Below are 27213 nucleotides of genomic sequence, written 5' to 3'. Positions count from 1 at the left end.
ATTTTTTTAAAGCATTCCAGCTGGTTACAGCTCTGATTAGTTGTATGAAAAGCAGCTCAACCTTGTCTTAGCAGAGAGTCTGGTCAAATTGACTTTTCTAAATACCACCTTTGAAAACAAGAAAGCAGAGTAACACAGAACAAAAGAGGCTGGAGGACAGGTGAAATAATTAATACCCTCTTTTTAAATCCTATTCATCATTGATCTGAGTGGCTATAAGATCCTTTTTTATGATTTTACCCTGCTCCCCAAATACACTCAATTTATTTGTTAAGTGCAACCCTGTGGCCTAGTTCTCTGTTAGTTGCTTTCTTTTGATACCTCCCTTTGCTTCATCTCCTCAGGTTCAGTAAATGCAGATTTCTGGTAGAAGATGCGGATACAGACCAGAAGGGTCCAAAAAGGAACAGTGAACCTGCTGCTGCGTCAGGTGAGAGGGAGCGAGTTCCGTGTTGGACAGCATCTCCCCCCTTTACAGCATATCTATGATAAAGGTGGGTTAGAATTGCCTTTACTTTCAAGTTTCTCACAGATTAAGCTGAATCAATATGTTTCTCCACTGTGAGCATTTGCCAGGCTCAGCAGCTCAGTTCTGCTCTGTGCTTTGCCTGTGGCTCCATCTATTACTTGAGAAAAGCTCCCTTGAAGAAGTCAGCACCTTTTATTCCTTGGGATTCTTGCTCAAAACTGACCTCTGTGGCATAATAATTAGTTTGGGAGTAAGCTGTGAGGGCGATAGTGTCTGGCTGAGAACTGTATCTATTACTCCATGTCTTCTACTTTTCATCTCAACATGCTTATTTCTTCCCTCATTTTTTATTTCTTGCCTTCTCTGTGTGAGCTTTCCTTTGGGAAGAGGAGGAAGAAGTGTTGCTATTATACATGTACATCGTGTAGCGCTGTGGAGTCCCCTTCAGTGATCCCCACCCAGTTTATTATTAACATTATAAACTATCATCATCCATCTGCAAACCCCAGGAGAAGCTACTGGGGAAAAAAATGACTTTGGATTAATGTGCAGCACAAATGCAAAGCCCTCACTAATGAGTGCTGCCCCCACTAATTACGGTGGAGGAGCCCAGGTGCAGGTGCTGCTGGGCACCCGGCAATTACACCACCTGTGTGTCTCATCTTGAAGGGAAGCAGTGTGTTTTTATATAAAAACGGTAGAAATTAATAGAGTTGCTTAGTTCTAAGAGCATCCTATAACGGGTGTAAGGACCGCAGTGCTGGTGGACAGGATCTGTGCAGCGTGCCATGGCTAGGGGTCTGTCTGACCCCATACAGCTTGGGTTTCCCACCAGTTGAAGGAATGTAAGAGTATCTCTGCTATCCCCTTTTTCCTTCTCCTGTTTCCTCTAATAAACAGTATTTTAATCAACACCTTATGGAGTCCAAGTGCCTTTCTTGCTGGGATCCATAACAAACACTTGCACCAGTGCATTACACTAATATCACCTATTATGTAACAATTAAAAAATGTAAATTCTCAGGCTTGATACAAGGTCATCCTCCTGAAGTAAATTTCTCAGCAAATTAAGGGTTTAGATTGCAATGAACACCTGGGGAAACTCTGCTGCCCTTGGGTTTGCGAGACATCATGAATATTTATTGCAGAGGCAGCAGCAGGTGAATAGTAATTACAGCAGTTCTTCAGGATCACGCTTGGGTATCCATGAGAGACAGCATTATGCTTTGAAATTAAAATATAAGGAAAAACAGATAAAACAGGTGTTATTAGTTACACAGGATGGTTAAGGTTGGAAGGGACCTCTGGAAATCAGCTAGTCCAAATGCCTCAGTTAAGTGCCTGTGTCAAACGTGTCTCCAACCCCCTCTGGAGTGGGGAATGCTGTTAGCCTGCTCCCCGTTGAGGGCAATGTTGATACTGGAGCTCATGGTCTTACATATTGAGGAAAAAAGGGGGATTTTTTTCCTGAAAAATCCCCCGAGAACTTTGCGTACGCCCGTGCCGGGAGGGCAGGGCAGGGCAGGGCAGGGGAGGGGAGGGGACCTGGAGACATCGGGCAGGCGGCAGGGCCACAGTAGGACAGAGAGGCGCCTCGGGCCGGGCCCTGCACAGGACTGCGGGGGATGGCGAGGCTCCGCACCGCCCGCCGGGACCGGGCCGGGGGCTCCAGGCCCCCGCGGCAGGAGCCCGGCGCCCCGGCACCCCCGACCCGCCGCCCTGCCCTCACCCAAGATGGCGGCCGCGGCGCCGCCTCGCAGCGCTCTCGCGAGGTTTGCGGCGGGGCCGGGCGCTGCCCCGTGCGAATGGCGGCGCGGAGGCAGGGCCGCGCGGGCGGGCCCGGGTGAGGCCGGGGGAGGCGGGCGGCTCCGCCATGGAGCACATCACCACCCCGAAGGTAAGAGGCTGCGCCGCCCTGGGAACCAGCCGCCGTCCCGTCGGGGTCCCCCCGCGGTGCCGGGGGGCGGCCAGCCGGGCTGGGCCCGGGGCTCCGCTCGAACCCTGCGCCGGGGCCTCCCCGCCGGACACCTGAGGTGAAGCCCCTCCGGGGGCGGCGGGCCTGGGCCGGGCTTGTTGTCGGGGCCGTGCGTTTCCAAGGACTCTTTTTTTGTTTTAAAGTCGTGATTAATTTCAGTGAAGGAGCTATCTTTGCTTTCCTTTAAGGCATCCGTATCCGTGAGCTTCCCTTGCGCTTCGCAAACGGGTCACGGATCAGTCTGGAAGGCTTAAAGCTCCTTGGCGTGGTGTATAGGTGCTTCTTATTGCATCGCCTTGTTGGAAAGGAGGTTTTTAGTAGGGAGACTGATCAGGAGGTGTTTTGGGTACGATTCGTGTAAACTTCGTTTATATCAGAGTGCGGAGACTCCCTCAGTGCGAATAAGTGAATCAAAACGTGCTTTTTCAGTTGAATAAAGTGAAACAGGAGCTCTGGGAATTCTGTGCTCAGCTTAAAAAAATTGTGTTTATTTCAGGCAGCTCTCTGTCCAGCCGTTTGTTTGTTTAAAATACCATGGAGGTTGTTTTGTGTTTTGTTTTATTCTTTAGGATATTAGTTTGAGGATGCTCCTTACCCATGTTGCCTCAGGTGCTTTGCTGGACCTGCTTGTCTCTAGTGGCCTGAGAAAGGGCAATATTAGATATAATAATTATATGTGCTGAAAAACATGACCTACTAGGAAGACATCCAGCCAAGACCTCTGCTCTTCAAGTTTCTTTGCTGACATTTTCCATGATTTATCTCAGACCCTGTAAGAAAGCTTACGCATTCAATACCCAGAATTAATTTATTGTATACTGTTAAACTGTCTGTTTTCATTATTTTTCTATTATTTTTGCTTAATGATGAAAGAAGAATTCCATCTATGTTCATTAAGAAGCAAATAGGCCAGGAGAAAATCAATCAAATAACGTAAAGTGCTTTAATATTTTATTATGTCTGCGCTGATGTTTTTTTAAAACTGTTTTTATTAACTAGCTCAGCATGGTTTATGAAATACTCTTACATGCCTAGGAAGTGTGTTACAAGAAGTAGCTACTAATAGCTTTTTTACAGTGGCTGAGCAGTTGGAAGTCAAGACTGGAGAGGGCTGTTTCTTTCAGAGCAATACTTTGATTATACTGAACATGGACAGTCTTTTCTTTAGCAGTTCTTTGTCTTATTATTTCTGCAACCTTGCACAGTAATCAACCGTGATCATCTTGGCTACAAATCCAGTAATCCTGTTATTCACGCTGGTGCTAAACCCTGGCTGTTTGTTTAACCTTTTTGGCTTTAATTGCTGGAGGAATAATTTGAATTTATAGTGTCAAGCTGAGTTAGTGTTGCAGAGGAGACTTTAATTCTAATATTTTTCTGTCTTTCTTCCTGAGTTGTAGATTAGCAGTTACATGATTGCGGTTGAACAGGTGCTTAGATATTTCCTTGATCAAAGTTAAATTCATTTTTTCATACTATTTTTGTGTTGCAGGTTGAAAATGTGAAGTTACTAGATCGCTATACAAATAGGAAGGCAGCAAATGGGACGTTATACCTGACAGCTACCCACCTGATCTATGTAGATGCTTCTGCCGAAGTCAGAAAAGAAACATGGGTATGTTGTGATACCTGGAGTCTGTTTAAACACAAGTATAAAAATTACTTTACATCTCCTATCCAAAATGAACAGGTTTGTGAATTCCAGAGGTCTCATATAGCATTTTGATACCAGATGCTTAACAGAAACAGCTGTTTTGGGAGGAAATGAACACAATAGTAATGTGACTTGATAGAGGTCACTCACTGAATTAGTGTTAGCTCCAGGAACATAGAAACCTTGTATGGTTTCCTGTCTCAAACTCAATATACCAAGCCACCAAACTTGAATCGACAGCTTTTAGAAGTGCAAAATTAGCACTGAAATCGGCCTTTTTTAATTAATTCTAAAGGAAAATGTGAATGACAAAATATATTGCATAGAGGAGTGGAGGGAAAGCAAAGTGAACCAGGTAAACCAAGCTGCACATCAGTCTCTAAAAGTAATTTATATACATCTGTATTTTTTCAGTCTTGCTCTTAGTTACCTAGCCTTTGGATGCACAGTCTGGATGTTTATTATGTTTGAAAAATATCCCAAATAAACTCATTTTTTGCTGCTAGTTAGATGCCTTAAGCATAAATAGCTGACAGTATTGCAAAAACTTAGGATCTGCTTGTACTGCTCACAACCTTATCGGTGGCTTCATAAAAATGTTTGTTTCCTGTTTTTTCAGATTCTGCATCACCATATTGCAACTGTAGAAAAACTGCCCCTGACCACGGCTGGATACCCACTCCTCATTCACTGCAAGAACTTCCACGTGGCTCACTTCGTTATTGGGCAGGAACGTGACTGTCACGAAGTGTATACCTCATTGCTTAAACTTTCACAACCAGGTATTTAGGACCGGAGTCTGTTTTGCAAATCGTTGAAATGCTTTAAGCTGGAAGCCTTGTCTGAGCAGTAGAGAAGGCGTTGCCTGCCAGACTGTTGGTTTTGTGGTGTCAGTGCAGGACGGGGAGGATGTGAAATGAGACTCAGTTTCCCTGAGCTTTTTTCTTGTAGCATTCATGCAGTGTCATATCCCATACCTGGCCATAGTCAGTCATTTCGGTGACTTAGCTGTTGGCCATGTGTAGTTCTGCCCTTTCCAGTTGATCCAGATGTTCACAGAATTCTGGAATCCCACAAATAAAGCTTTAAACGTTGGCATCTTTCATTTGTTTCCCCATAGCCTGTTTAGGCTAGTCTTCAGTGTTTGTCTTTTTTCAGTTGTGAAACCCTGTGCTTCACCCTGGCTGCCTGTGACTTTTAAAGATTGTGAGCAAAACATCCTCAAAAGCCTGTGGTCTCTTCTGGCTCAGCTTTTTAGTTCATCATGGATGAATCTTCAGGCTCCTTATTCTTCTTGCAGGACAGCATTCCACTGAGTTTCCTACCTGGCTTCTGTCTGTGGCACCTTCTTTTCTTGGGGTGCTCCTTCAGTGAACCAGTATTTGGAGTTCTGTGTTATTATAAGGGTGCCATTTGTAATTGCATTTTGTAATTATGTCACTAGTCTAAGGGAAGGGAATTCATAGCACCAGTCGGCTTCATGCTGGCCATCACATAGGACTTGAAGAGAAATACTGTAGCAGAAATTATTTTTGCTTGGTTGGGGTTTTTTTTTAATTGAAATTAAGGCTTTTGTCTGTTCCCAACATCTCCCTTGTGCCCTGAGCTTTGGAGTTTTCTTAGTTCTGAAGTTCTGATGCTGTATCTGGCAAGTTTCTGGTGTTGTGTTTAAAAGCTGTCACTGTTCTTCCAGTTTTGAAAATTAGAGAGTTATGTAGTGAAGCATGGGAGCTGTCACTGCGAGGGATGACATCAGTTTCTTTTGTCTTGTGGTTATTTGCAATATGCTGTAGCTCTTTCTTGTTCTATTTATGGATTTTAACCATCCTCTTTTTTGTTTTAAAATATCTGTACGTATGCTTCCTTCATGGTTTTTTTTTGGCAGAGCATATAATTATTTATGATTTGCACACGTATGACTGACAGCTGTGGGTTACCTGTCTGGTAACCTGGCTGCTTTATCAGGCTCTGGCAGGTTTCACTCTGTCTCTGGAGCGCTTGCTGCCTTGGGAATCAGCTGAATGAGTTATTGGTTGGATTTGCATTTTATGAAGAGAGGGAAGGAAATTGGGATGGTAGAGATGGAGGGAGGAAGAAATTACCATTTGTCAGACACAGCCTGAAGCTTTTGTTGGGCTGACAGTAATATCCAAGACATCTATCATGTTTTCCGTGCGGCTCAGAACTCACTGCTGAACGATGAACTCACAGGTGTGCAAGAGCTGTTTTACAAACTCTTCACAGAAAATATATCTTTAATATATGTTTTCATTTATGGATTAATTCTTATGATACAAGTCTCGTCTAACATGCCTGTTGCAGTGAATTCAGTAGGAAATAATTTGTTCGGGAAAAATTACTACTTTGAACTTTTAATTAATTCTAACAAAATGTTTTAGCCTATCTCCCTGCGTGTGGGAACTGAATATTGAAATTCCTGAGGATTTCAGTATGAATTGTTGGCACTCAGTACTACCCCAAACGAAACCTGTAAATGTGAGGTTGAGAAATTTTAAATATCTATACTCTTCTATGTAGTACTCAATTTTTTTTTAACTGTTAAGGGGTGAGAATCAGCCTCAGTTTGCTTAGAGCGGTGAAGTACACAAAGTGATAAAAGAAAACTTCATGCTTCTGATCTTTGAGGAAACTGAAGCGTAAGGAAAATAGCTGTTATTAAGATATAGCCAACCATGCAGCACAGTGGCATAGCCCTTCGGCTTCTTGAGTTAATGATTTCTAAGTCTCCTGATCTTTCTTGACTGAATCATTTTTTTCAGTCCGTGTATCAGCTGTGGTGCACGTGCAGCTCGTTGGCTTGCACGGTGTGCTTATCCGAAAGGTGGCCTTTAGGAAGAAGCGTTGACCTCTCCATATACCTTTGTATCTCTCTCTAACTAGTTAATTTTTTTTCTTTCTCCTTCCCAGCGAAGCCCGAAGAACTTTATGCTTTCTCTTATAATCCTAAAATGTCTAAAGAGAACCGGGAGATTGGATGGAAGCTGATTGATTTAAAAGTAGATTACCAGCGTATGGGAATTCCAAGCGACTACTGGGAAATAACGGATGTTAATAAAGACTATGAGGTAATTCTTGCCCAAAGTAGTCATTTAACACAGTATCTCTTGTTTGTTATTAATGACATGCAGCAGTCCTTCTGCTTCTGGGGAGGAATGAGCTCAGTTGGTTTTAATTGAAGCAGCATCATCTTGATGTGAAGTTGCAGGTGATGATTCTATGGAATAACAAAACAGCTGCAGAGTCACCTTGGTTTGCTTGGATCCCCCTGGCAAAGTACCAGATACTTGTTTTTCTAGAGAAATGTCAAACCATCTGTTACGAAAGACCTGAAGTACCCTTTGCTGCTTTTGGTATTTCCAGTCCCTGTCCCACCAGGCTGGTGACAGATGTGTAGAAGAGAAATAAATGGCAGCAGTTTGGCTTGGTGGGGAATGAGGCAGAGTGGAAAGGAACTAGGTAAGGAAGGAAAAAACAGTAACAGAAAACAGACCTTTTTTTCTTGCTTGGTTGGATCTTCTGCTAAATAAGGGCTCTCAGTCATTTCAGTCCTAACTGGCTGCTGCTGTTATTTTCTTCTCTTTCTCCCCTGAAAGGCCGGGTTGGATCTAAACAGCGTTAAATGAAAGCATTTTTCAGCAAGCTTACTCAACCTCCTGCTTCGTATTATTTCCCTTTTTATTTCTTCTGATGTTGTGTACAGTCAGACCTTTCTGTCTAAAAGACAAAGCAAACACCACTGAGGAAGACAGCAATATATTAAGTCTTGAATCCCTTCCCCCTGCTCTCCGCTCGCTTCCCCCACTAGTTTTCTTTACCTTTACACTTTGGGTTGAAGAAATACAAGCCTGTGCTGTCAGAAGTGACTGGTAATTTTAAATGACTGTATCTTTGGATGCCTGAGTTGAGATGTGAGAGGTGCTTTTTCCATTAGCTGATGAGTGCATCTGAATGTGGGCATCAAAAATCATTAATCACTTTGAAGCTTTACTTGCTAGTGTGTAACTCTCAAGTGCCAATGCTTTATAATTTCCTCAGGGTTTCCAGCTTATGTTTTAAAATTGTCAAGCCTAAAGTGAAGCCAGACTTGGAGAACAGCTTATCTATGAAGTACGTGCTGAAAAGACTGTACTCCTTTGAGGAAAAGGATACAGCTGGTCTCTGAGGATGCTACCTGACTGCTGGAAGCTCATTTCAAGTTGCATAAGATTTAGACAGAACTTTTAAAATATAGTTGTTCTTAATTTCTCTTTTTGTCACAAATAAAAAACTTTAAATCCATAAATTTTATGAAAGAGCTTCCTTTTAATATGTATCGTGTACTGTGTAGTCCAGTTTTTTTGGTTCAGTTGCAGAATTGATTGTTTCCTTCACCACATTGCTTTATTTTGCACCTATTCCTGTGTTGTTTTTCTAAATGCATCTTAATGGCTTGAAACTTCGGATGTGGACTGCGTTGTATACACTGTGGCAAACAGTCCATTCCTGTTGGTTATAAATGCTAGATCATAAGCTAAAGATGAATTTTTCATGAAATTTGAATTGCTTAAGTAGTAATATCTGGATTTTTTTTGTTTTCTTTGTTCTCACTTAGGTTTGCAACACATATCCTCCAGAAATAGTGGTGCCAAGAGCTGCTAGTAAGGCAGTGGTGATCGGAAGCTCAAGGTTCAGAAGCAGAGGACGGATTCCGGTGCTTTCTTACTTATATAAAGAAAACAATGTTAGTTGTTCATTCTCTGCTGTCTTCGTGGGGAGTAAGGGTTCCCCTTCTTGTCCAGTCCCCTTTTAGTGAAAGGAAAGAACAAGATAATTATTAGAGCGTATTAACTTCACGTTTGAGAACTGTGCTTCCCTTAACGGCTTTGATAGTGGTTTGTTCTGAGTCACAGAATAAGCGAGTTAAAGACAAACCCTTGGGGCGCATCCAGAGCTGTGCAAAAAGCACAAACTTTCCAAGCTTCCTGTCTGGAATTTTTTTTATTAGTTTTCAGCCATGCCTTGTTATGGGTTTTTTTTAAGCTACTGTTTAGCTATATTGAATAATGTTTTAACAAGATACACGTTAACTAGATTTTCTTAGTGTTGAAGAGGAGGAACCACCCTGAAATAAGTCCCCACTAGCTCAAAATAAGTGAAGGTTTCAGTTTTTTTTTCCACTGAAGACCAGAATGTAAATTTTTAACTTTGCTGTCTCAGCAATGTTTTAGATGCAGATGTTAGGAAAATGCTGTCACAGTCAAATTGTTGTTTTCCTGAGGAAGCGTGCCTTGACCTGGGCAACTGCACGGAGTTGTGCTGGCAGCTATTGAAATTTCCCTTAAGCATACTCAGTGCAGTTCTGAGCGTGGAACGGCAACAACTGATAAGCAAAGTTCTGGAAAAGAATGGTTTGGACAACAGAAACCAAGTAGAAAACATGAGAAATGGTAACGTGGGATACTGATCATCAGTCAGAGCATAGTGGGTTTGAGAACACAGCAATGAAGTTTGCAGCAGGGCTCCTTAGCCTCACGACTCTCTTAAGATTCCCAAACTTCTAGCTTTGGAAATATTCCAGTAGTATTTCTCTATGTCCATTTAAGAAGCAGTTTTCCAGTGAAACAGAGAATAGGACACTTAAACCCAACAAATCAGTGTTCTTTGGGGCAGTGCAGCAGAGATGATCTGAAAGCAGGCAAACGTGAGCTGTTGTGTGTTGCAGGCTGCCATATGCCGTTGTAGCCAGCCCCTCTCCGGGTTCAGCGCGCGCTGTCTGGAGGATGAACAAATGCTGCAGGCCATCAGAGAAGCCAACCCTGGGAGCCCCTTCATGTATGTTGTAGACACAAGGCCAAAGGTATCTTCCTGGGGTTTGTGGCTACTTGTAAAGCTTGCGTCTGAATTAGCAATGCTGTTTCCAGTTCATTCTTTCATGCTTTCTTATGCTGCGTTAGGTTAAATCGTGTCAGTCCCGAATCAGGAATTTCAGTGTCAGGCTCCTGGTTCAGTATCTTAATGTGACAAAGGCTTGTGCATAAGAAAACTGCGGTGTTAAGTGCTGTTAAGAACGCTTGCACTCCTGGAGTATTCTGGGTTGAGGTTTGTGTGAAGGATGACCTGAAGCAACTGGCACTCTTGAAGCTGGCTGAGAGAGTGAAGCACTTTCCCGCAGAGAGCTAGGTCCTTGATGTGTGGAGTGGGAGAGGAGCCTGAGGATTCAGTTCCACAAGGCCTAAGTGCTTTTATCAGCAGTCCTGGGAAGAAGTGGGGCTGTGTGGAGTCTGATAACAATTGAGAAAAGCAATTCCTCCATTTTTTTGGCCTTGGTAAAAATAACACAAATGTTCTCATGATGTGCAGCTTGGAGGTTAATACAGTTCAGCTCTTCTGGTTTGTAGTCGCTATTTGGGGCTAGAGCTTTGTTGCTGACGTGTTTATGTAAGAGGATATTGAAGAAACATTCGCAAAATGAAATCTATAATGAGTGTCATCTTGAGGAACTGAATTTAGAAACCAATTCAAATTATTGTCTTGTAAGCGTATTGATCGGGGGTGTTGGTATAAGCAAATTAGAGCACAAGGCTTTTCATAGTACACCATTATTTAAACACAAAGATTTGAAAGTGCTCCGATTATTTTAAAGTGGAGCTTTCTGAGAACCTGCTTCACTGTTGAGATATTGTGGTTATTTTATATAAACTACGGATTTAGTTAAACTACGGCAAGGGCAAGAAGGCAAAAAGTCTTTTTTGGGAAAGCAGGGAATGTTTCACCTGTTGTTCCAAGATATATTTTGGCTTTTCGTAGTATGGCATTTCCTAGAGATAACTATTCTGTAATTATATGTATGTTTAGAGCAATCACTGCATGTTCTGTTGGTACAGACAGCTTCCAGTGTCGTAGATGTCGCACTGAAATCTCTCACTGATGGCAATTTTGTTCTAAAATATTTGGTGGAAAAGGGAGAATTTATAATTGCTCACGTTTCTCCTTCTAACACAGCATGTCTTACTCTGAATGGTAGAACTGAGGCACTAGGGTTATCTAATTGTTCTAAAGAAGTATATACCCTACCTGCCTCTTCCTCCTCCCCTCTATATGGAGGGAAATCACTCTTCCCAAATTAATATGTGGGGGGTTGAGGTGCTTTTTTTTTTATGGGTCACCACTGAAGATTTCCTGGTAGCTCTTGAACTGTTTTGGGTGGTTGTTAGAGCAGCTGGCTGCTTTTCTACTTCTTTTCTGCAGTTCCAGGTGGTTTCTGTCTTCTTTCTGCTCAACTTTAATATTTCTATGTTTCCCTCAGGTGGCTTTATTTCATCTGTGCATGTATGTCTGTGAAAAGCTTTGGAATTCTCTTACTATTTCTATACCACCATGTATGTATGTTACTCGTACAAATGGCTTTCCTAGTTTTACTCTTTTATGCTTCTGTCTGAATTTTTTTTATGTATCTTCACAGTTAACACAGACTCAATGTCTGCCTGTTTTGATGACAGCAGTATTCTGAAACTGGGCATGGTTTTGATACTGCCTACCCTAAGAAATTCTATCCAGGGTCTTAATGAGTCTCTGCATATGACTAACGGGCTGGCATAATTTTAGTGAAACAGCTGGAAGTAATGTCTGGGAGGTGGGGAAATAGGTCTGAGTAACAGCTTTGTCCAGTATATTTTCTGGGAGATTTTAAAAAAAGGACTTGCAAAACACTCGTTTATTTCTGTGTCTTGTTCGTTGTAATTTTCTCTTTCTTTTCTATCCTGTTCCCATTCCCTTGAACTTGACAGTTAAATGCCATGGCCAACCGAGCTGCTGGGAAGGGTTATGAGAATGAAGATAATTATGACAACATTCGCTTTAAATTTATTGGCATAGAAAACATCCACGTGATGCGGAACAGCTTGCAGAAACTCCTGGAAGGTGGGTATGGCCCGTGCAAGTGGCCAGTCTTCATTGCCTTTGGCTACTTTTGGACAGAACCTGTTGCTGAATATATAAATCTGACATGCACAAGTGATGTGGACTTGGGTGTTGCGATGGAAGCAGATAAGCAAAGTCAGTATCTTACTTTCTTTGCTGTATTGAAGTGGCTGGAAGTATTAACGTTGTGAAAATGCTTTCCTGCTAGACATTCATTATTGTGCTTAGTTTTATAGTGGTTCAAAAATAGCAACTAATACTAACATTCCTTAAATGTGTTAGTTACATAAAATGTGAATTTCTTAAATGTGCCAAATTAAAAGAAAAAGGCCAGAGAAATGTTACATTTTACCAGTAAGATGGTCTCATGGTTACTTTGTGAGCTATTGAAGGAAAACTAGCATAGTTGTTGAGGAAATACTTTTCTGGGGGTTGCTATGTTTAGTTTGGTGTATTTCGGTGTTAAACAGTATTTCTGATTTGAAATAAATTTTTGGCATAATCTTCCAAAGACTTTAATCTCATACATACATAGTTCTTATTTTTCATTTATTTCTGGTTTCTTTAACTGAATTTGGTTTTAATACATGAAAATGTATTAATGTTTTAATACATTAAAATATATTAAAATGCAGAGTAGCTCAGGTAATTAAGCTGCTCTGTGAGATTATGATCCTAGGGAAAAATGTGAAGCAAGGCAGAAGATCTCCACTGGCTCATGTAAGTGTTTCAAGAGGAGAATCAGGTGCATATTTTCACTAATGTACTTTTGGGGAAGTTCCATTAAAGGTGATTGTGTAGCTTGGATCAAACCAGCATGCTCTGCTAGCTGGTTTCCAGCACTGTTACCATCCTTGTGCTGACAAAGACTGCAGAAGGGGGCAGAGGAGATGCTGCAAATCATTCTGCTTGGTTTTCTAAAATGTAATACAAATGCTGTCCTTCAAAATAGGAGTTTAATATTTTAGTAACCAGCGTAATGGTCATCTTGCTTCAAAACAGTTGAATAATTGACGCTACCAATTGCCTGGCCAGGTAGCACAGCAGGATCCGTGGTGATCTTGGAGAAAAATGAGGCTATTCACACGACGAAGAGATTGTCCTGATCACAAATCCTCAGTTGCCTCTTCCTGGCAGATTTATTTTGTGGTGGAAGAAGAGGCAGAATAAATACTTGTTTACTCCCATATTCTCCTTCGACAGTGATAAAACCTCTCTCGCTGGTGCTTGAACTGTATTGCTATAAGTATTTTCTGTGCTGGGTTTCAGTGTAGCATCTGAGTTGCCTTCAAGGTTAGACATGTCATTTCTCTAAATTAGAACTCTCCTTTCTTCAGGTCTTTGTGATGGTAACTGCAGGTTGTTGTTAGATGTGTGTGCGATGGTGATTTATAGTAAAGTAACAGATAACGCTTCCTTTGTTGGAAAAAACTCAGCTGAAAAAATAAGTTAGTGTTTAAAAAAAAGAGGAGGAGGATATATTTTCACATTCTCAAGTTCTTTCATAGCTAGAAATTTCTGGTTTGTGTATTTAAGTATGCAACCAGTAGTTTCTGTGTCCTTTAGAAAGGATATTGCTGCTGACACTTAAGAAGTGTGGAAATACTAACTTTTAGGATCTACCAGGCTCTGTTGCTCTGAAGAGATAAAGAGGAGGTGGGAAAAAGAAAGAGATGCTGTTAAAGGAGTGTGAGCTAATTCCTTTGTTTGTGTTCTAGTGTGTGAAATGAAGTCCCCCTCAATGAGCGATTTCCTCACTGGGCTGGAGAACTCAGGTTGGTTACGGCACATTAAGGCTGTGATGGATGCAGGTGTCTTTCTTGCCAAGGTAAAACTGTACCCCAACCTGCAGGTGAATTAAAAAATATGTACTTGTCTGTTGGGGACTGCTCCAAGGCTGTGGAGTTGTCTCTGGAGAGAAGGTGGGAAAACATTGCTATTCAGGTTGGCCTCAGCTCTCAAAAACAAGCCTGCAGTTGGAGAACATCAAGTGGGTTACCCAGGTGCTTCCTGTGACTAAATGAAATGCCGTGGAGGTTGGGACGTTGTCCTATTCCCTGTATTGCAACAAGCAGTTTTCTAGGCTTTATTGGAACTCATTTGAAACAAATAAAATCACAGAATGTGAACAAATGGCCTTTGTAAATGCCTCTATATAACGCATATTTAGTAATCCTAACAACGTGTAACCTTGTGCTTGTTAGTTACTGAACTGCTCTGCTTTAAATGTTTAGGCCAGTTTATTTTCTCCTGGTACTATGTGATGTGGGGACTGCTAATTTTGAGTTTTCAATGCAGTTCTCATTTCTGCAGAGCTTGTGGCTTTGCAGATCAGGCAAAAGGAGACAAATCACTAAGGCACAGGGCCCTTCACTAATAGTAAGGGGCATGCAGGCAACACGTGGCAACAGCAGTGACCTGCTGTAGATGTTGTCTTTTCTCTCTTAAGTGTAGCAAGCGAGAAGCCATTTTGTGTTTCTCTTCTGCCACCAGTACGAAGGGAAGAAGGTGATCCATATGGGAGGAAGTTCTAATTTTTCTTGAGAAGTTCCTAGTCCCTGTGTGTCCAACTATTATTCTTTACTCATCCACCAAATTTTTCCTCGGAGGAGGGGACTGAATTCTTGGCCTTTCAGAAAACTGAGCATTTTGAGATCAGAGGGTCTTTGTTTCTTGACAGTCTGTGTTGCAGACAAGGCATGCTACAGCATTTCATTCTAGTTGGGGTTTCTTATGGGTTGATGGCTGTGTGCCCAGAAATGGTGCATTTCCATGGGCCAGATCAGAAATGACGCATTTTCCCCTTGGGTTTTAGGGCAGTCTGGTAAATGCAGATGAAGGGATAGCATTTAATTATAGTAACCAACCTAGAAAGCTGCTAATCTGTTCTGTCTGGTCTCTCCTTCACAGGCTGTGAAAGATGAAAAAGCCAGTGTGTTGGTCCACTGCTCGGATGGGTGGGATCGCACGGCGCAGGTCTGCTCCCTAGCTAGCCTCCTCTTAGATCCATTTTATAGGACTTTCAAAGGCTTCATGGTAAGAATGCAAATGGTGGAATTTCAAAAATAAAAAGTGCTTCCTGGATTTGCAATGTAAACAGGCCCTAATTAAATGTTTTAGGCCATTTCCTGGAACAAACAGTAGGTGACCTATATAAAACCAGCTTTGATTCTGTAAACAAGCTTTAATTGCTTTGAACAGCATGGGCACAAAGTGGCAGCGGTTGATTTACAGTTCCCAAATCTTTGTTTCCTTGGATGTCCACATGAGAGCCACTAATGAGACATTCAGCAAGAGATGAGTGAGCAAAGGATGCAAGTCTAGCAGCCATCCACACAGAAGTGGTGAAGCAGCTTGTCATGTAAGACTGTTACAGCCAATGGTCTCTTATCTGCTAGGATTTAAAACTGGGTGGACTCATTCTTGTACACAGGGCAGCACATAACCTGTATATCATGTAAAATCTGTGTATCATTTAAGACCTTTTTTAAAACCATTACACATGAATTTGGCCGCTTGCTTCTACTGCAGGCTTTTTCTTGTTTGAAGCCATCACTGCAGAAGTACAGTGGGATCTGTGATGTTACCTTTCCATTCGTCTCTTTTTGTTAATTACACAAAAGACAGGCTGCTGCTCTTCCTCAGAAGAGTTCCTTCAGAGAAACCCTGAAATCAGAACAATGCAAATTTTGCCTCCTCCAGTGTGTTGCACTGCTCAGACTGTTTCCTTGCATTCCATGCTATTTTTATTATTATTGGTTTTGCTTCTGGATTATACTGCAATCTTTTAACAGGTAAAATTACATCAGAGTGTGAAACATCTGCCTGGGCTTTGGTTGTGCTCTGGACAATTCTGTATGAACTATGGAACATGATTTCTATTTAAAAGAGAAATAGCCATATAGTTCTGATTTCATCCTGAGCTCCTCAATACACAGCTGTGCTCCATAAATTCCTATTTGTGTGTTAAATGTTTGTTGAGTTCCAGTTGCTGATTCATTTTGCTGAATATCACTATATTCTTTTCAGAATTAAATAGTACATAGTGTAATATTAAGCTGTTAATTCTTTTAGCTCAGTGTGTTTATATATTATGATTTTAACAACATAGAAACGCCCTCAAAACAGCACTAGGCTTGCTTGGAATAACTTCTGATTCCAACAGTGACATTGTACTGGTAACTGGGGATAACTCTAGTCTATAAATCGCTATTTCTATTTTCATGGACTCCTGTGGATATACTGGTAACAGTAGGGTCAGCAGGTAGCATTGGTTGTAAACTTTTGAGAGTTTAACATCAAAGGTTTCATTTTGCCTTTTCTAAATAAAGTAACGCTCTTTTTTAACCTCTGTTTTGAAACTGAAGGTCCTAATAGAAAAGGAGTGGATTGCAATGGGCCACAAGTTCTCACACAGGTAAGAAGCGCGTGTTGTCTTGCCTGTAGTGACTGGGTGAAGGCTTGGCTGTGAAGCTGATGTTGTGTTTTCGGGTGTTAGATATTAGCTTAATAATATTTAATATTAAATATTAGGCATTCAGATATTAGCTTGTTAAAAATCGAAGCTTTGTTCTCGATGTAAAACTGATTCCTGTTTTTAATAATAAAATAAATTTGTTTCCTTAAAGCATATCTGGGGAAAATAAGCAATATGCATACCCTTATAGTGGTATCTAAGAAGCAGCAGTCAAAGATAAACTGCTGTTTGGTCATGATTGGCCAAATAAATGTTCTGTGGTGGTTGTTTCTGCTTCTGTAGGGACTCTTTTCACCTTTCTTACTTCAAGACCGGAAAAAAACCAAACCCTCATATTCTTCTGCTATAAAGGGTTGTTCCAAATATGAGAACTTGGCAGCAGATGCAATAAGTACTTGAGACGTTAATTTTGGCATTGACTGAGAGTGTGAACTTTGACTCCAGTAGACAAAATCATTCTTCTCGTAGTGGTGGCTGGTGCCTTACAGTTCTGAGGGAAATCAGTCCTTCTTCATGCTGCTTCTTAGGGTATTGTGGTTGGAATCACAGCACCAGGAACTGGGATTTGATCAGCTAAATCTCCATCATAAGAAATCGGACTTCATTTTTCCACTTAAGTTTGGGGATGCCTTCTTCCCTGCTGTGGGTTTCCAGGTTATATCCCTTCCTAGAAAAGGAGGATTCTGCCCCAAGTTTTCTCTCTTAAGAAAGAACAGTCATTACAGTACAATAGAGTGTTGGCTGCTTTCCAGAAATGCTATCATTCCTTTTCTGGTTGTTTTTTCTTTTGTGATGGGATGTAATGAACACCAATAGATCCCTGGCTAGATTTTTGCAAAACTAGTAGGGTTTTTCTGAACTTCATGTAAAAATATTTTTTGATTGTTCTTTGGGGGTTTTCTTTCTTTGCTTCTTCCTTTTTTCTTTCTGAGCAATTGCCTACCAGGATTTCATTCTTGATGTCCACATGGAGCAAAATCGGGTTGTTCTGACTGTTACTGCCTGTTGGGGCTATGCCTGCACCATAAAATACTCTCACATCCATAGAAGACTGTAGAGGACGCTTCCCCCCACACTATTTCTTACTGTTCCTGGCAGACAGACCAAATCCTACTAATGTCAACTTTTTCCCCCAACTAAGGGCTAACATTAGTTTCTTGTATTCAAGCAATAGATGTTTATTTGGGGAATATTGTCTTTTTTCCCTTGTGCTAACATGATAGCATAGGCTCAAGGGTTCCTATTTCAGAAATATTTCTTGTGGTGCTTTCAAGTCTGTTATGTAGCCTCCTCCATTGCTAATTTTACTTTAGAGGAAGGGACATCACACAATTCTCGTCACTCCTACCAGGTACCCTTGGAGAACAAGTAATGCTGAGGGTGGCACGCCTTAACATACAGTTGCTGCAAGATAAACCACGTGGGCTTTTCCTCTGACTCTGCAGAATAGCTGCTTATTCTGGTAGTGAAGAAAACTTCCCAGTTTAATGGCGAGGAGATTCTTTTATTGTTGGGTGACACAGGATTTAACCCTGTTTTGTTTGCATCTCTCTAGGTGTGGCCATTTGTATGGTGACCCCAAAGAAGTATCCCCTGTCTTCACTCAGTTCGTTGAATGTGTCTGGCAGCTCATGCAGCAGTTCCCGTGCACGTTTGAGTTTAACGAGCGTTTCCTTCTGGAAATCCATGACCACGTCTACTCCTGCCAGTTTGGCAACTTCCTCGGGACCTGTCATAAGGAGCGTGAGGATCTGAAGTGAGTTGGCAGTTTATAGAGCCAACACTCTAGAAGTCACTTTAAATGTCAGTAAAAGGGGCAGGTTGTGTTTGGTTTTGTGTTTTTAGTGCAGTTGTAGATTGGTGAAGGGTGACTTTGTCTCGATAGATGCGTATGTTCTACGGTGTAAAAAAAAATTATAGATTAATTGTATCCCCAAAGCAGATGTTTTCATTTGGACCACAGTAATAACTTGCAGATACCCCTTTTGGACTGGATAGTGTCCATTTTAAATTATTGATATATTGCTCAGTGATGTATCTTGTGTTTATGAAATTAATCAGATACTGCGTAAAAATACTTCTTAGCTCCCTTAGTCTAATTCTACTTGGAACAGCTAGTGTTATTAATCCACTTAACTTGATTCTTGTTTTTAGTGATTAGATGTTATTTGTAATTGACAGAATCTTTGAGAAGACCCATTCTCTCTGGCCTTTCCTCTTACAGAAGAAGCAGGAAATGAGAAATCCTTTGTACAGAGGATTTACAGCTTACAAAGAGCTTCAGCCAAACACACTACCTTTCAGTTTCCAGTAAGTTGCTTATTTAAGAAGGGGAAGAGGGGGGCATTTCTTTCATAGTAATGTAGATTGGTAAATCAGGCTTAATAAAATAAATTTTCATGGATTAGCATGGTTGGTTTTACCTTTCCCATCCATTTCTCATCCATAAACTGAGAGCAGTAGTGCACAGGTAATTGCTAAATAAGTGCAGGTACTGTAATTTAAAATAATGTTTTTTCTTTGGTGTTGAGAAAGAGAGTGGGGAAAGGCAAGGAAAAGCAGCACTTCAGGTGTGTAGATAGATGCCCTGCATGCCCTGACTGCTTGCTCTGTCAAATTTACATGATAGGGCAGGTAAGTGTTGAAGAAAGTTCCTGCTTTCCTCCTTTTTAATATATATTAAGGAAGTCTTTCAAGCAGGGATTTTGGTGGCCAGTCACAGCCAGGCTCGTGCCGTCAGGGTGGTTTTCACAAGGAGGGATTTCTTGTTGCCATGTGTAGTTGCTTGCCCGGGGTGTTCCAGCTGAACAGGAGTGCTTTGTTTCTGGCTCACTCCTGTTCCACGCTGAGAGAGAGAGGGATGCAAATGTATTTTTAAGTGCTGTGTGTGGTTACTGGCAGGCAAAGGGTTTTAATAAAAGTAGGGAGGTAGGGCAAGCTGAGGACTTGAAGGTGAACTGCCCGAGCCTCCAGTGAGTCTGCTATAGAAAAAAAAAGTGTTTTCATCTTATGCTAACACCTACTGTCCGTGCATGTGGATCATAAGGCAGAAGTACTTAAATCCTCAGAAGTTTTTTCAAACTTTATGAAAATTTGCCCACTGATACTGAATTTTATCAATCCAAGGCTGTGGCAGTTTTTAAAAATCTACTACTAATCTCAACGTGTTGAAATTTTTTTTCTTAAACAACATCTAGTTTGTTTGGCCAGTAGTAGTGTACCATTGGCCACCTAATTCTCTTTTTCTTGCCCCGTTCTTGAGGTTTTGGTGTGGGATGTACAATCGCTTTGACAAAGGAATGCATCCAAAGCAGTGTGTACTGGATCGTCTGCTGAGCTGCGTGAGCCAGAAGATGAAACTGGAGGACGATGCATCCGAACTGGAAAATGTGAGTCCTGAATCTGAATAATATTTAAAATCACATGATAGTTTTGGCAGATATGACAGGGACTGAACATTGGCACTGGGACTGAACATTGGCACTGAACAATTGTTTCAACATTCTGGGCAGACTTGGGCAAAATAGATTTGATTACCCAGAATTCTCATCTGCTAAGTAAAAGCTGTGTTTGGTCAAGTTCTGTTGCAGGCTCGAGATGTTCTAATTCTCTAAATGAAGCAGGTGAGAAAGAATATCTGGGTTTCAACTCTACTCACAGCAAACTTCAAGGGAGAGGGGGAGAAAGAAAAGAATGGGTCTGCTTCCTCCCCCCAATAATATGAATATACAAAAATATTCTTATTTTCAGCTTGCCCCCACATATTTCTTTCCCACCTTCTCATTCACAAGACACATTGGAAAAACTGATGATCAACCAGGTATTAAAACAGTCGAATTCCTTAAGTTGGCCTTCATGTAATGGCTAAAATGTACCTGGATCGTGTAGGCTGAATTGTCCTCTAAAATTGGCTACCTGGGATTTTAAGTGCTTTGCTAAAACAAGATGGGGAATCTGAGGATTCCCCTGCAGCCTGTGGTGAAGACTGAGGCAGGCTGTTCCCTGTAGCCCATGGAGGTCCACGGTGGGGCAGGTGGATGCGCCTGAAGGAGGCCGTGGCCCCGTGGGAAGCCCATGCTGGAGCAGGCTTCTGGCAGGACCTGTGGCCCTGTGGAGAGAGGAGCCCAGACTGGAGCAGGTTTGCTGGCAGGACTTGTGACCCTGTGGGGGACCCACTCTGGAGCAGTTTTTGAAGAACTGCAGCCCATGGGAAGGACTCATGTTGCAGAAGTTCATGGAGGACCGTCTCCAGTGGTATATAAAAATATACCAGGGAGAAGACGTACTGGTGTCCTTTGCTGGGTTAATGTGAGTGCTGAAAACTTTAGTTTTATTAATTAAACAATGATGTTTGTATCGAACATGTAAGGATCTATGCCCTTAATGCTCGTTTACAGAGCTGAAAAAGAGGCACTGGCACAGGACTATTATGTTGACAGTTGGTTTTTCTGTATCCCTGACATCTGGGAGTAATAGCTTTCATTAATTTTTTTAATGTCTTTTTATTTGCGTAGAAACTTCCTTTCCTTGCTGGTCCTCTGCCCAGTGAAGCTTGCTCCTTATCTAACGTAGGAAGCGCTGCTTCCAAAACACCGATGCTCAACACTCCTCAGGACTACGAAGGGGAACCGCCGCCCGTGTTGAGCAACGGCGCCTCAGCAGGGGACGTAGATGTTGTGTCGGATGTGGACCAAAAGCACAACGAGAACCTGTCTCATCACCAGGACCTCCGTGATCTCAGTGACACCACGGATGTTTTAGACTCTGAAGCTGAGGACGGAAAGCCTCAGCGCCAGGGATCAGCTCTGAGAACTGCGTTTGAGGAACCAGGCGCTTGTGGTGGGGAGGCGTGAGGGAGCTGTGCCCCCGCGGGTGTAACCACCTCGGCGTTCACAGCTAAGCGTGAGTACGTGTGTTTGCAGGAGCTGTGCTCGCTGCAGAGAAGACGGTCTGCATTGGGGTCGGTTCGCATCGTTTTGCAGCCGAAGTGATGAAGACAGAGCTGCCCAGAAGGTCACCTTGAGTTAGGGTAAACCTTATTTTTCAGTGGAAACACGGTGTGTGTTTAAGGTTTCTGACTGCCTGCCAGTACTGGTGTTTCAAGCTGAAAGAAATCTTGGCCAATTAACACGGGGCTTAGTTGTTGTGCAGTGTTTATAACTGGAGTAGGAAAGATGCAATCCATTTCTTCTCCGTGGTGGTGCAAGGTCATCTTAAAATGATAAAAACAATTCAGTTCGTCTTAAAATGATAAAAAAAAAAAAAAAATCTTTTCTTAGCTGTGACTGACTCTCCGCATGGACCCTCACCTTGTGGCAGAACTGATTCATGTTTTGTTTCCTATGCATATTTGTTAAACAAAACCAAACCCCCCTGTGCCTTTTTATGGAGACCGTTTTAATGTCTGGCCACGCAACGTACTGGTTTTATTAGTGTAGTGTAGAGTGTAGTGTTTGGTCTTCTTTGTAGTCAGTATTTCTAAACAAGGTTTTTATCTGCTACCAGCTTCTCCAGGGTGTTTGCTGATCCCCTGAGTTTAGTAGCTTCTTTCTAAGCTGACCTCTCAAAGAATAAGCTTTTATGGACCTCACTTACTGCTTGTGAGAGTGCAGCAAGCCACAAAGCCTGTAACACGTGGATTTTTGACGGAGGGTTAGAAATGAGAAAAGATAGGAAAAAATTGATAGGGAATTTTTCTCTCTTGTTTTATGATCTTGGTTAAATTGAAGCAAGAGAATAACTCTTTGTTCTAAGCTGGAATCCATGTGCTTTCCTCACATCCATCAGTGAGGCAGTAATGACAGACGAGGTGTGTTCTGTTATTAAAATGGGGCCTAAAATGATTACTTCACATCACGTTCTGAGGGATTATAGTGAGTGTTATCTTGGATGTTAAAATTACGTGAACCCGAGAGATGTATTGTCTGTACTGTCAAGACGTGGGGAGATGAACAGTGTCTCTCATGGCAATGAACTTTAATTCTGTGAAGCTGGTGACAAAACAGAGATTGGGATGTGACCCCTTACTGGAACAAGAAGTGGAGATCTTGGCTTGTGGCTGCAGCTCCAGCTTGGACTCCCTCCAGTGCTTGTAAACACTACTTGGTTTCTTTAAATTGCAGTAATCTCAACTGGAGATACTAGTTCAAAGTTGCAGGTTTAAAACAGAGCATTCCATTTATACAGACGGCTTGTGAAGAAACTAGGGCTTGTCTCCCCAGGGCAGTGGGTGGCCCAGGAAAGCTGTTCACAGTACTTGTTCTGGACGAGCTTCTGTAGATGTGCTTAATTGCACAGAGAGCCCCTTTGTGCAGCTTAATTCAAGATGCTTTTCTGCTTGCTTCTGGATCCTGTTGTTTAACTTAGATGCTGCCATTAGGTCTTAAAATCCGTTTTTCTCTTTTATAAGATTTTGAAACAAACTGAAAATATTTTCTAAGTTGGCCCTCCCAATCTACGATAAAAAATAGAAACATTCCATTACAGCAGCATAAAATGCAATAGCTGTTGTTCGTACGCTTACAACCTGTGGTGAACTGACTAGGTTAGCTTCAGTGTTTGAGATAAAGTAGAAAAGAAAAAAAAATAAAACTCCCCTGAGCATCTTTGGGTAAGAAAATCCATATATTTTATTAAGTGTATCAAAAGGCCCAAAGAAAAAGGGCAATACCTGAGAATACAGAGCTTCTTCAGTGCCTAGAATGGCAAAGAGCAACTTCTTTTTAATGTTGCAGGTTTTTCAATCTTAAATATTTAAGTAGTTTTAAAACCCAGTTGTTTTCAAGGCAGCATGAGAGAACTACAGTGTGCCATTGATTTGAAAACTAAGCACATGAACTACTGAACCAGATATGTTTGAAAATTGTTGTGTGGGTTTGTATCAAAAAATACGGCGTCATGCAACAGCTGTATTCTGTATTTTGAAGGATGCACATCTCTGAATGCATCTTTTCTTACCAGCCTTTTAAGTTTGCCATATCCACGTACTCCTCGAGCAAAGAGATTGCACCCTAAGTCTTAATCCTGTCTTAATCCCAGGCTGCTGTCGATACCCAGGGTTCAGAGTCTGCTGTAGATTTTCACTGGAGGGTGCTGGGGAGATTATTTCCCTTTGCCTCTGTAGTGTAGGAGCTTGATTTCACACGTGCACTTTGGAGCCCGTTTCATATGGACCGATACATCAACCCTGTCTGTCTTTCTAGGTGGTAGAAAAGTGTAGTGGATAGTACATGCAGCTTCTTAAACAGAGAACTCTAAAATGGTAAATAAGACCAAGACAGGCACTTTTTAGGACCAGTTGTTCTAGATGTCATCAGTTCTTTTAAGGTGTTCTCCAGTGAAAACTGGAGATACAGAATTGTAGAGAATTTTGAGTGACTACTGACGGATTTAGACATGCCATTGGTTAATCCTTGTATAAAAACATTTTGCAGAAGGTGTCTATAAATGTTTACACACTGCTTTGTCTTTTGAATTGCCATAGATTACCTTGAAAAAAGTAATCTTTGCTTATCCCTAAAACATGACGCTGACGTCTCCACAAATCCTTCTTGACTACAATATTACTACAGGTGCATATAGCCATGGAAAGATTACTTCATACACTGAAAGTATTAGTAAGCTTTTAGTAATCTTGCTGCTTTTGACTTCAGTAACGAAACAATGGGTGACTTTATACTTTGCAATGCAAAACGTAGCCAAAAAAAAACGGGGGTAATGATCTGTCTTTTTAAACCTCTTGGATTTAATGTATACAGACTTGGTCAAAGTCTACAACATATGAAAAATCATTCGTGCTGGTGCTGTAAATTTACAGAGCTGGAAAAGATTCCAGGCTTTCCTGGCTTTCCATGAGATCAGTTGTTTGAAAACCCCTTAGCTAGAAGCTGTTTAGTTGTGACGGTAACTCGTGTGTGTTTCAAGACCAAAAACGACAAGCTGTTCCAAGCACTGCAGCGTGTCCTCAGGTCTCTGCTCAGCTGGGACTGGCTTCCCAGAGCCTCGCAGACAGCCTGTGCTCCCTCGTTCCGGAGCGCCCTGCTGACCCTGGTGACTGACTTGATTGTATGTCCCCTAAAAGTGTTAAATCTAAAAGCTGTTACGTAGAAATCTTCTTATGCAAGCACTGTGGAGGTGAAAAGTTACTATAACTTATTTATTCCTCGGGGAGCATCCTGGCGTTGTGAAGTCACTAATACTGTTTTTTATTTGGAGCTGTTAAGTGAACAATGCAACTTGCTGCTTTCCATTGGGATTCCTCTGACTGGGAGAACTGGGAGGGATCCTATTTGCTGCGGATGGGCTCTGGTTGTGTAAAACTCTTCCTTTCCTGGAGCACCTCTTGCTTTACCAGGATACTCCATGGTGTCGTGGTTTTGTGCCTGTACATGGTGACTCTCTTGCTACAAACAGGTGTAGCATTGTAATGGGCAAGTGCCTGTAATATTCTGCGTTAATGCTACTACTTTGAAGTGGAAGAGGGACTTGTGTAGCTTTATTTCTCGGTTGAAATGTCTTAATGTGAACTTCACAGTGCTGGATTCTGAAATTGTGTTTTGTTTTGCAGTTGTCGCCTGTGGTAGAGAAAATCCAGTTGGTGCTGTTTGCTTTACAGAGAAAAAGGGAGCAATTGGTGTGCCTGTAGATGTTGTAGCTCTCAGTTGGCCTTTCACGGGAGAGAAAAAGCAGTTTGTTACAGCCTATATTCTGTTCCTGCTCTTAGTGAATGCCTGTCATTTCAGTGCTTAGAAGAAAAATCCACCTGCTATATCGGTGCTCACCGGTACGTAAAGCTACCCTGACTAGGATGGAGGAGGAGACTTGCTTGGAGGTAGCTGGTGAGCTTCAGTTTGCTTCAGTGAGCTGCTCAAGTCCTGGTGAGAGAGATTTGCTGGGAGCTTCCCAGGATCTCTGCCTTGAGTGGGACCTTGCTGGGTTACAGGGGGAAATCTCCGTGTCGAAGTGCCCTGTGTCTGTTGTTTCCATCGGGTTTGGAGGTGATGAGCCCCAATGCACACTCAGAAAGCACCCTGCATCTCACAAAGCTGTGGCACCTGCAGGGAAGGCACTTGAAAGAGCTCCGAGCCAGGCGCCGCTTCAGTTCACTCTCTGGCAAAACTGGTCTTTGGGTGGCTCCGGTGCCCGACGGTTGCTCCCCCAAAGGGATCATTTCTGGGCACTCTTTAGTAATGAATATTTGTGAGTGACCAGGAGAATTCCAAACGTGGCTGCTGTCTTGCTCTTCTCCCCTTCCCCACCTCTTTGCCTTGAGTTTTGGGGCCATTTTTTCTGCGGACCTAACACAGTTACTCCTTGTTTACATACCGTCCCTCTCGCCCATAGAGGCGCTTCCCGTGCCTCGGGCGGAGCGGGGGGAAGAACCTCTTCTGAATGTAGTAGTTTTGTTTTAATTAATACACAGCACTTGATTAATCAGATGAGGAATGTCTCGAACCCAGTGATGTTAAAGCCCATCTTTAGCACTGAGAGCAGCCAGGTCGGTGCCAGCTGCGGTCGGTGTAATTTGGTAGGGCGAGTATTTAACGTCCAGCGCTGCGTCCTTTTGGCACCTCTGAACTACAAAAGCAATGCAGAAGGAGGGTAGGTTAGAATGGTTGACCTGTATCTTTTCTCACATCATTTATCTGTGTCTATGCGTCTGTATTTAATGTAGCAGCATACTACTGGAATAACTCGTAGCACTGGATCTACTCAGCTGTAACTGAGCACACGTACGTACTTGGCCTGTCATGTGCAAACTGATCCGTGTAGGAACGTACCTACAACTGTGTGTAGTACTCAGCTGAAAATTGTAAATGTTCTTGCTGTTTCTGTCAGTCAGTCGCTGTTTTTGTCCGTGTAACTGTTGAGGGACAGTTGTATAAAGTTGTGGATGATGAAATCCCGTGTTGTTGAATGCGCTGCGGTGGCTGTGTACACGTAAGTCATCTTAGTTAATGCACTGCTTAAAAAAAATCGGACCGTGCTTAGAGGAGCACTGTGTCTTTTTTTCTCTAAATGTATTTGTTCCAAGGAGTTTCACTTGTATTACAGTTTATTTTTATTCCCGACAAAAATAAATACCTTGCCTTTTTAAAGTAAACGACTAGTCTGTTTATTGGTTAATGAAACTCAAAGCAGAACTTAACACTTCTGAAATGTGAAATCAATTAAAGACTCTGAAGTGGGGAGCTTCTCTTGAAGTGGGGTGATTCCACTTCTTCTTTTACAGAACAGAAACTGGGTGACCTCACTGGTTTCGGAGGGACTGCTGAGGGCAGCACTGCTCAGTGTCTTTACTTTTTGGGTTGTTTTTTAATAATACTGATGAAGCTGTATTAAATCTTAGTATCTTCTGTACATTTTGTTATTCTGATTTTTTTTTTTTAATTAGATCTTTCTTTCTATATTAAAACTGAATACCTTTTCAGTGTTCCTCCTGGAAAGCTGTCTGTCCCTCACCATGGGTAAGTCTGTCTACAGGTGGCTCCAGGCTGATGTGAAAAGCTATCTGAGAAGCAACTAGACCTTTCTTCTGGCCTGCTGTAAGGAACTGAGTCTGCCCTTCCTGGGCATTGCATGGTACCAGGTGAAGAGATTTTTTTCCCCATAGCTTTGAGTGAGGAATCTGCAGTCCATCTGCTGATGGTATCATCTAAAAATGCTCCTTTATCCAATTCTTTTTAATCATAAATTCAGCAGTGAGTCAAGGTGAGGGG

General features: G+C 42.0%; 1 protein-coding gene across 3 annotated transcripts; it reads left to right on the top strand.

Annotated features, from left to right (window-relative positions):
* The first annotated feature begins 408 nt into the window (after positions 1 to 408).
* Positions 409 to 26597, top strand: MTMR8 (myotubularin related protein 8). Of its 3 annotated transcripts, XM_068408948.1 has the most exons (15): positions 2278 to 2366; positions 3937 to 4059; positions 4718 to 4880; positions 7027 to 7184; positions 8711 to 8839; positions 9821 to 9955; positions 11886 to 12018; positions 13737 to 13846; positions 14929 to 15054; positions 16386 to 16435; positions 18051 to 18251; positions 18677 to 18805; positions 19758 to 19884; positions 21010 to 21397; positions 25062 to 26597. In XM_068408948.1, exons 1-14 carry the CDS (start codon positions 2343 to 2345, stop codon positions 21346 to 21348), a joined length of 1947 nt encoding a protein of 648 aa, XP_068265049.1. In that variant the 5' UTR covers positions 2278 to 2342; the 3' UTR covers positions 21349 to 21397; positions 25062 to 26597. The 3 variants fall into 3 exon arrangements, with proteins under 3 accessions (XP_068265050.1, XP_068265049.1, XP_068265048.1); XM_068408949.1 differs by lacking the exon at positions 2278 to 2366 and adding an exon at positions 409 to 494 and having other exon boundaries at positions 21010 to 26597; XM_068408947.1 differs by having other exon boundaries at positions 21010 to 26597.
* The last annotated feature ends 616 nt before the right edge of the window (positions 26598 to 27213 follow it).

This window comes from Nyctibius grandis, chromosome 10 (assembly GCF_013368605.1).
Source record: "Nyctibius grandis isolate bNycGra1 chromosome 10, bNycGra1.pri, whole genome shotgun sequence".
NCBI classification, from domain to species: Eukaryota; Metazoa; Chordata; class Aves; order Nyctibiiformes; family Nyctibiidae; genus Nyctibius; species Nyctibius grandis.
The sequence above is the reverse complement of the archived record's forward strand: the minus strand, read 5'-3'. Positions and strand labels throughout refer to the sequence as shown.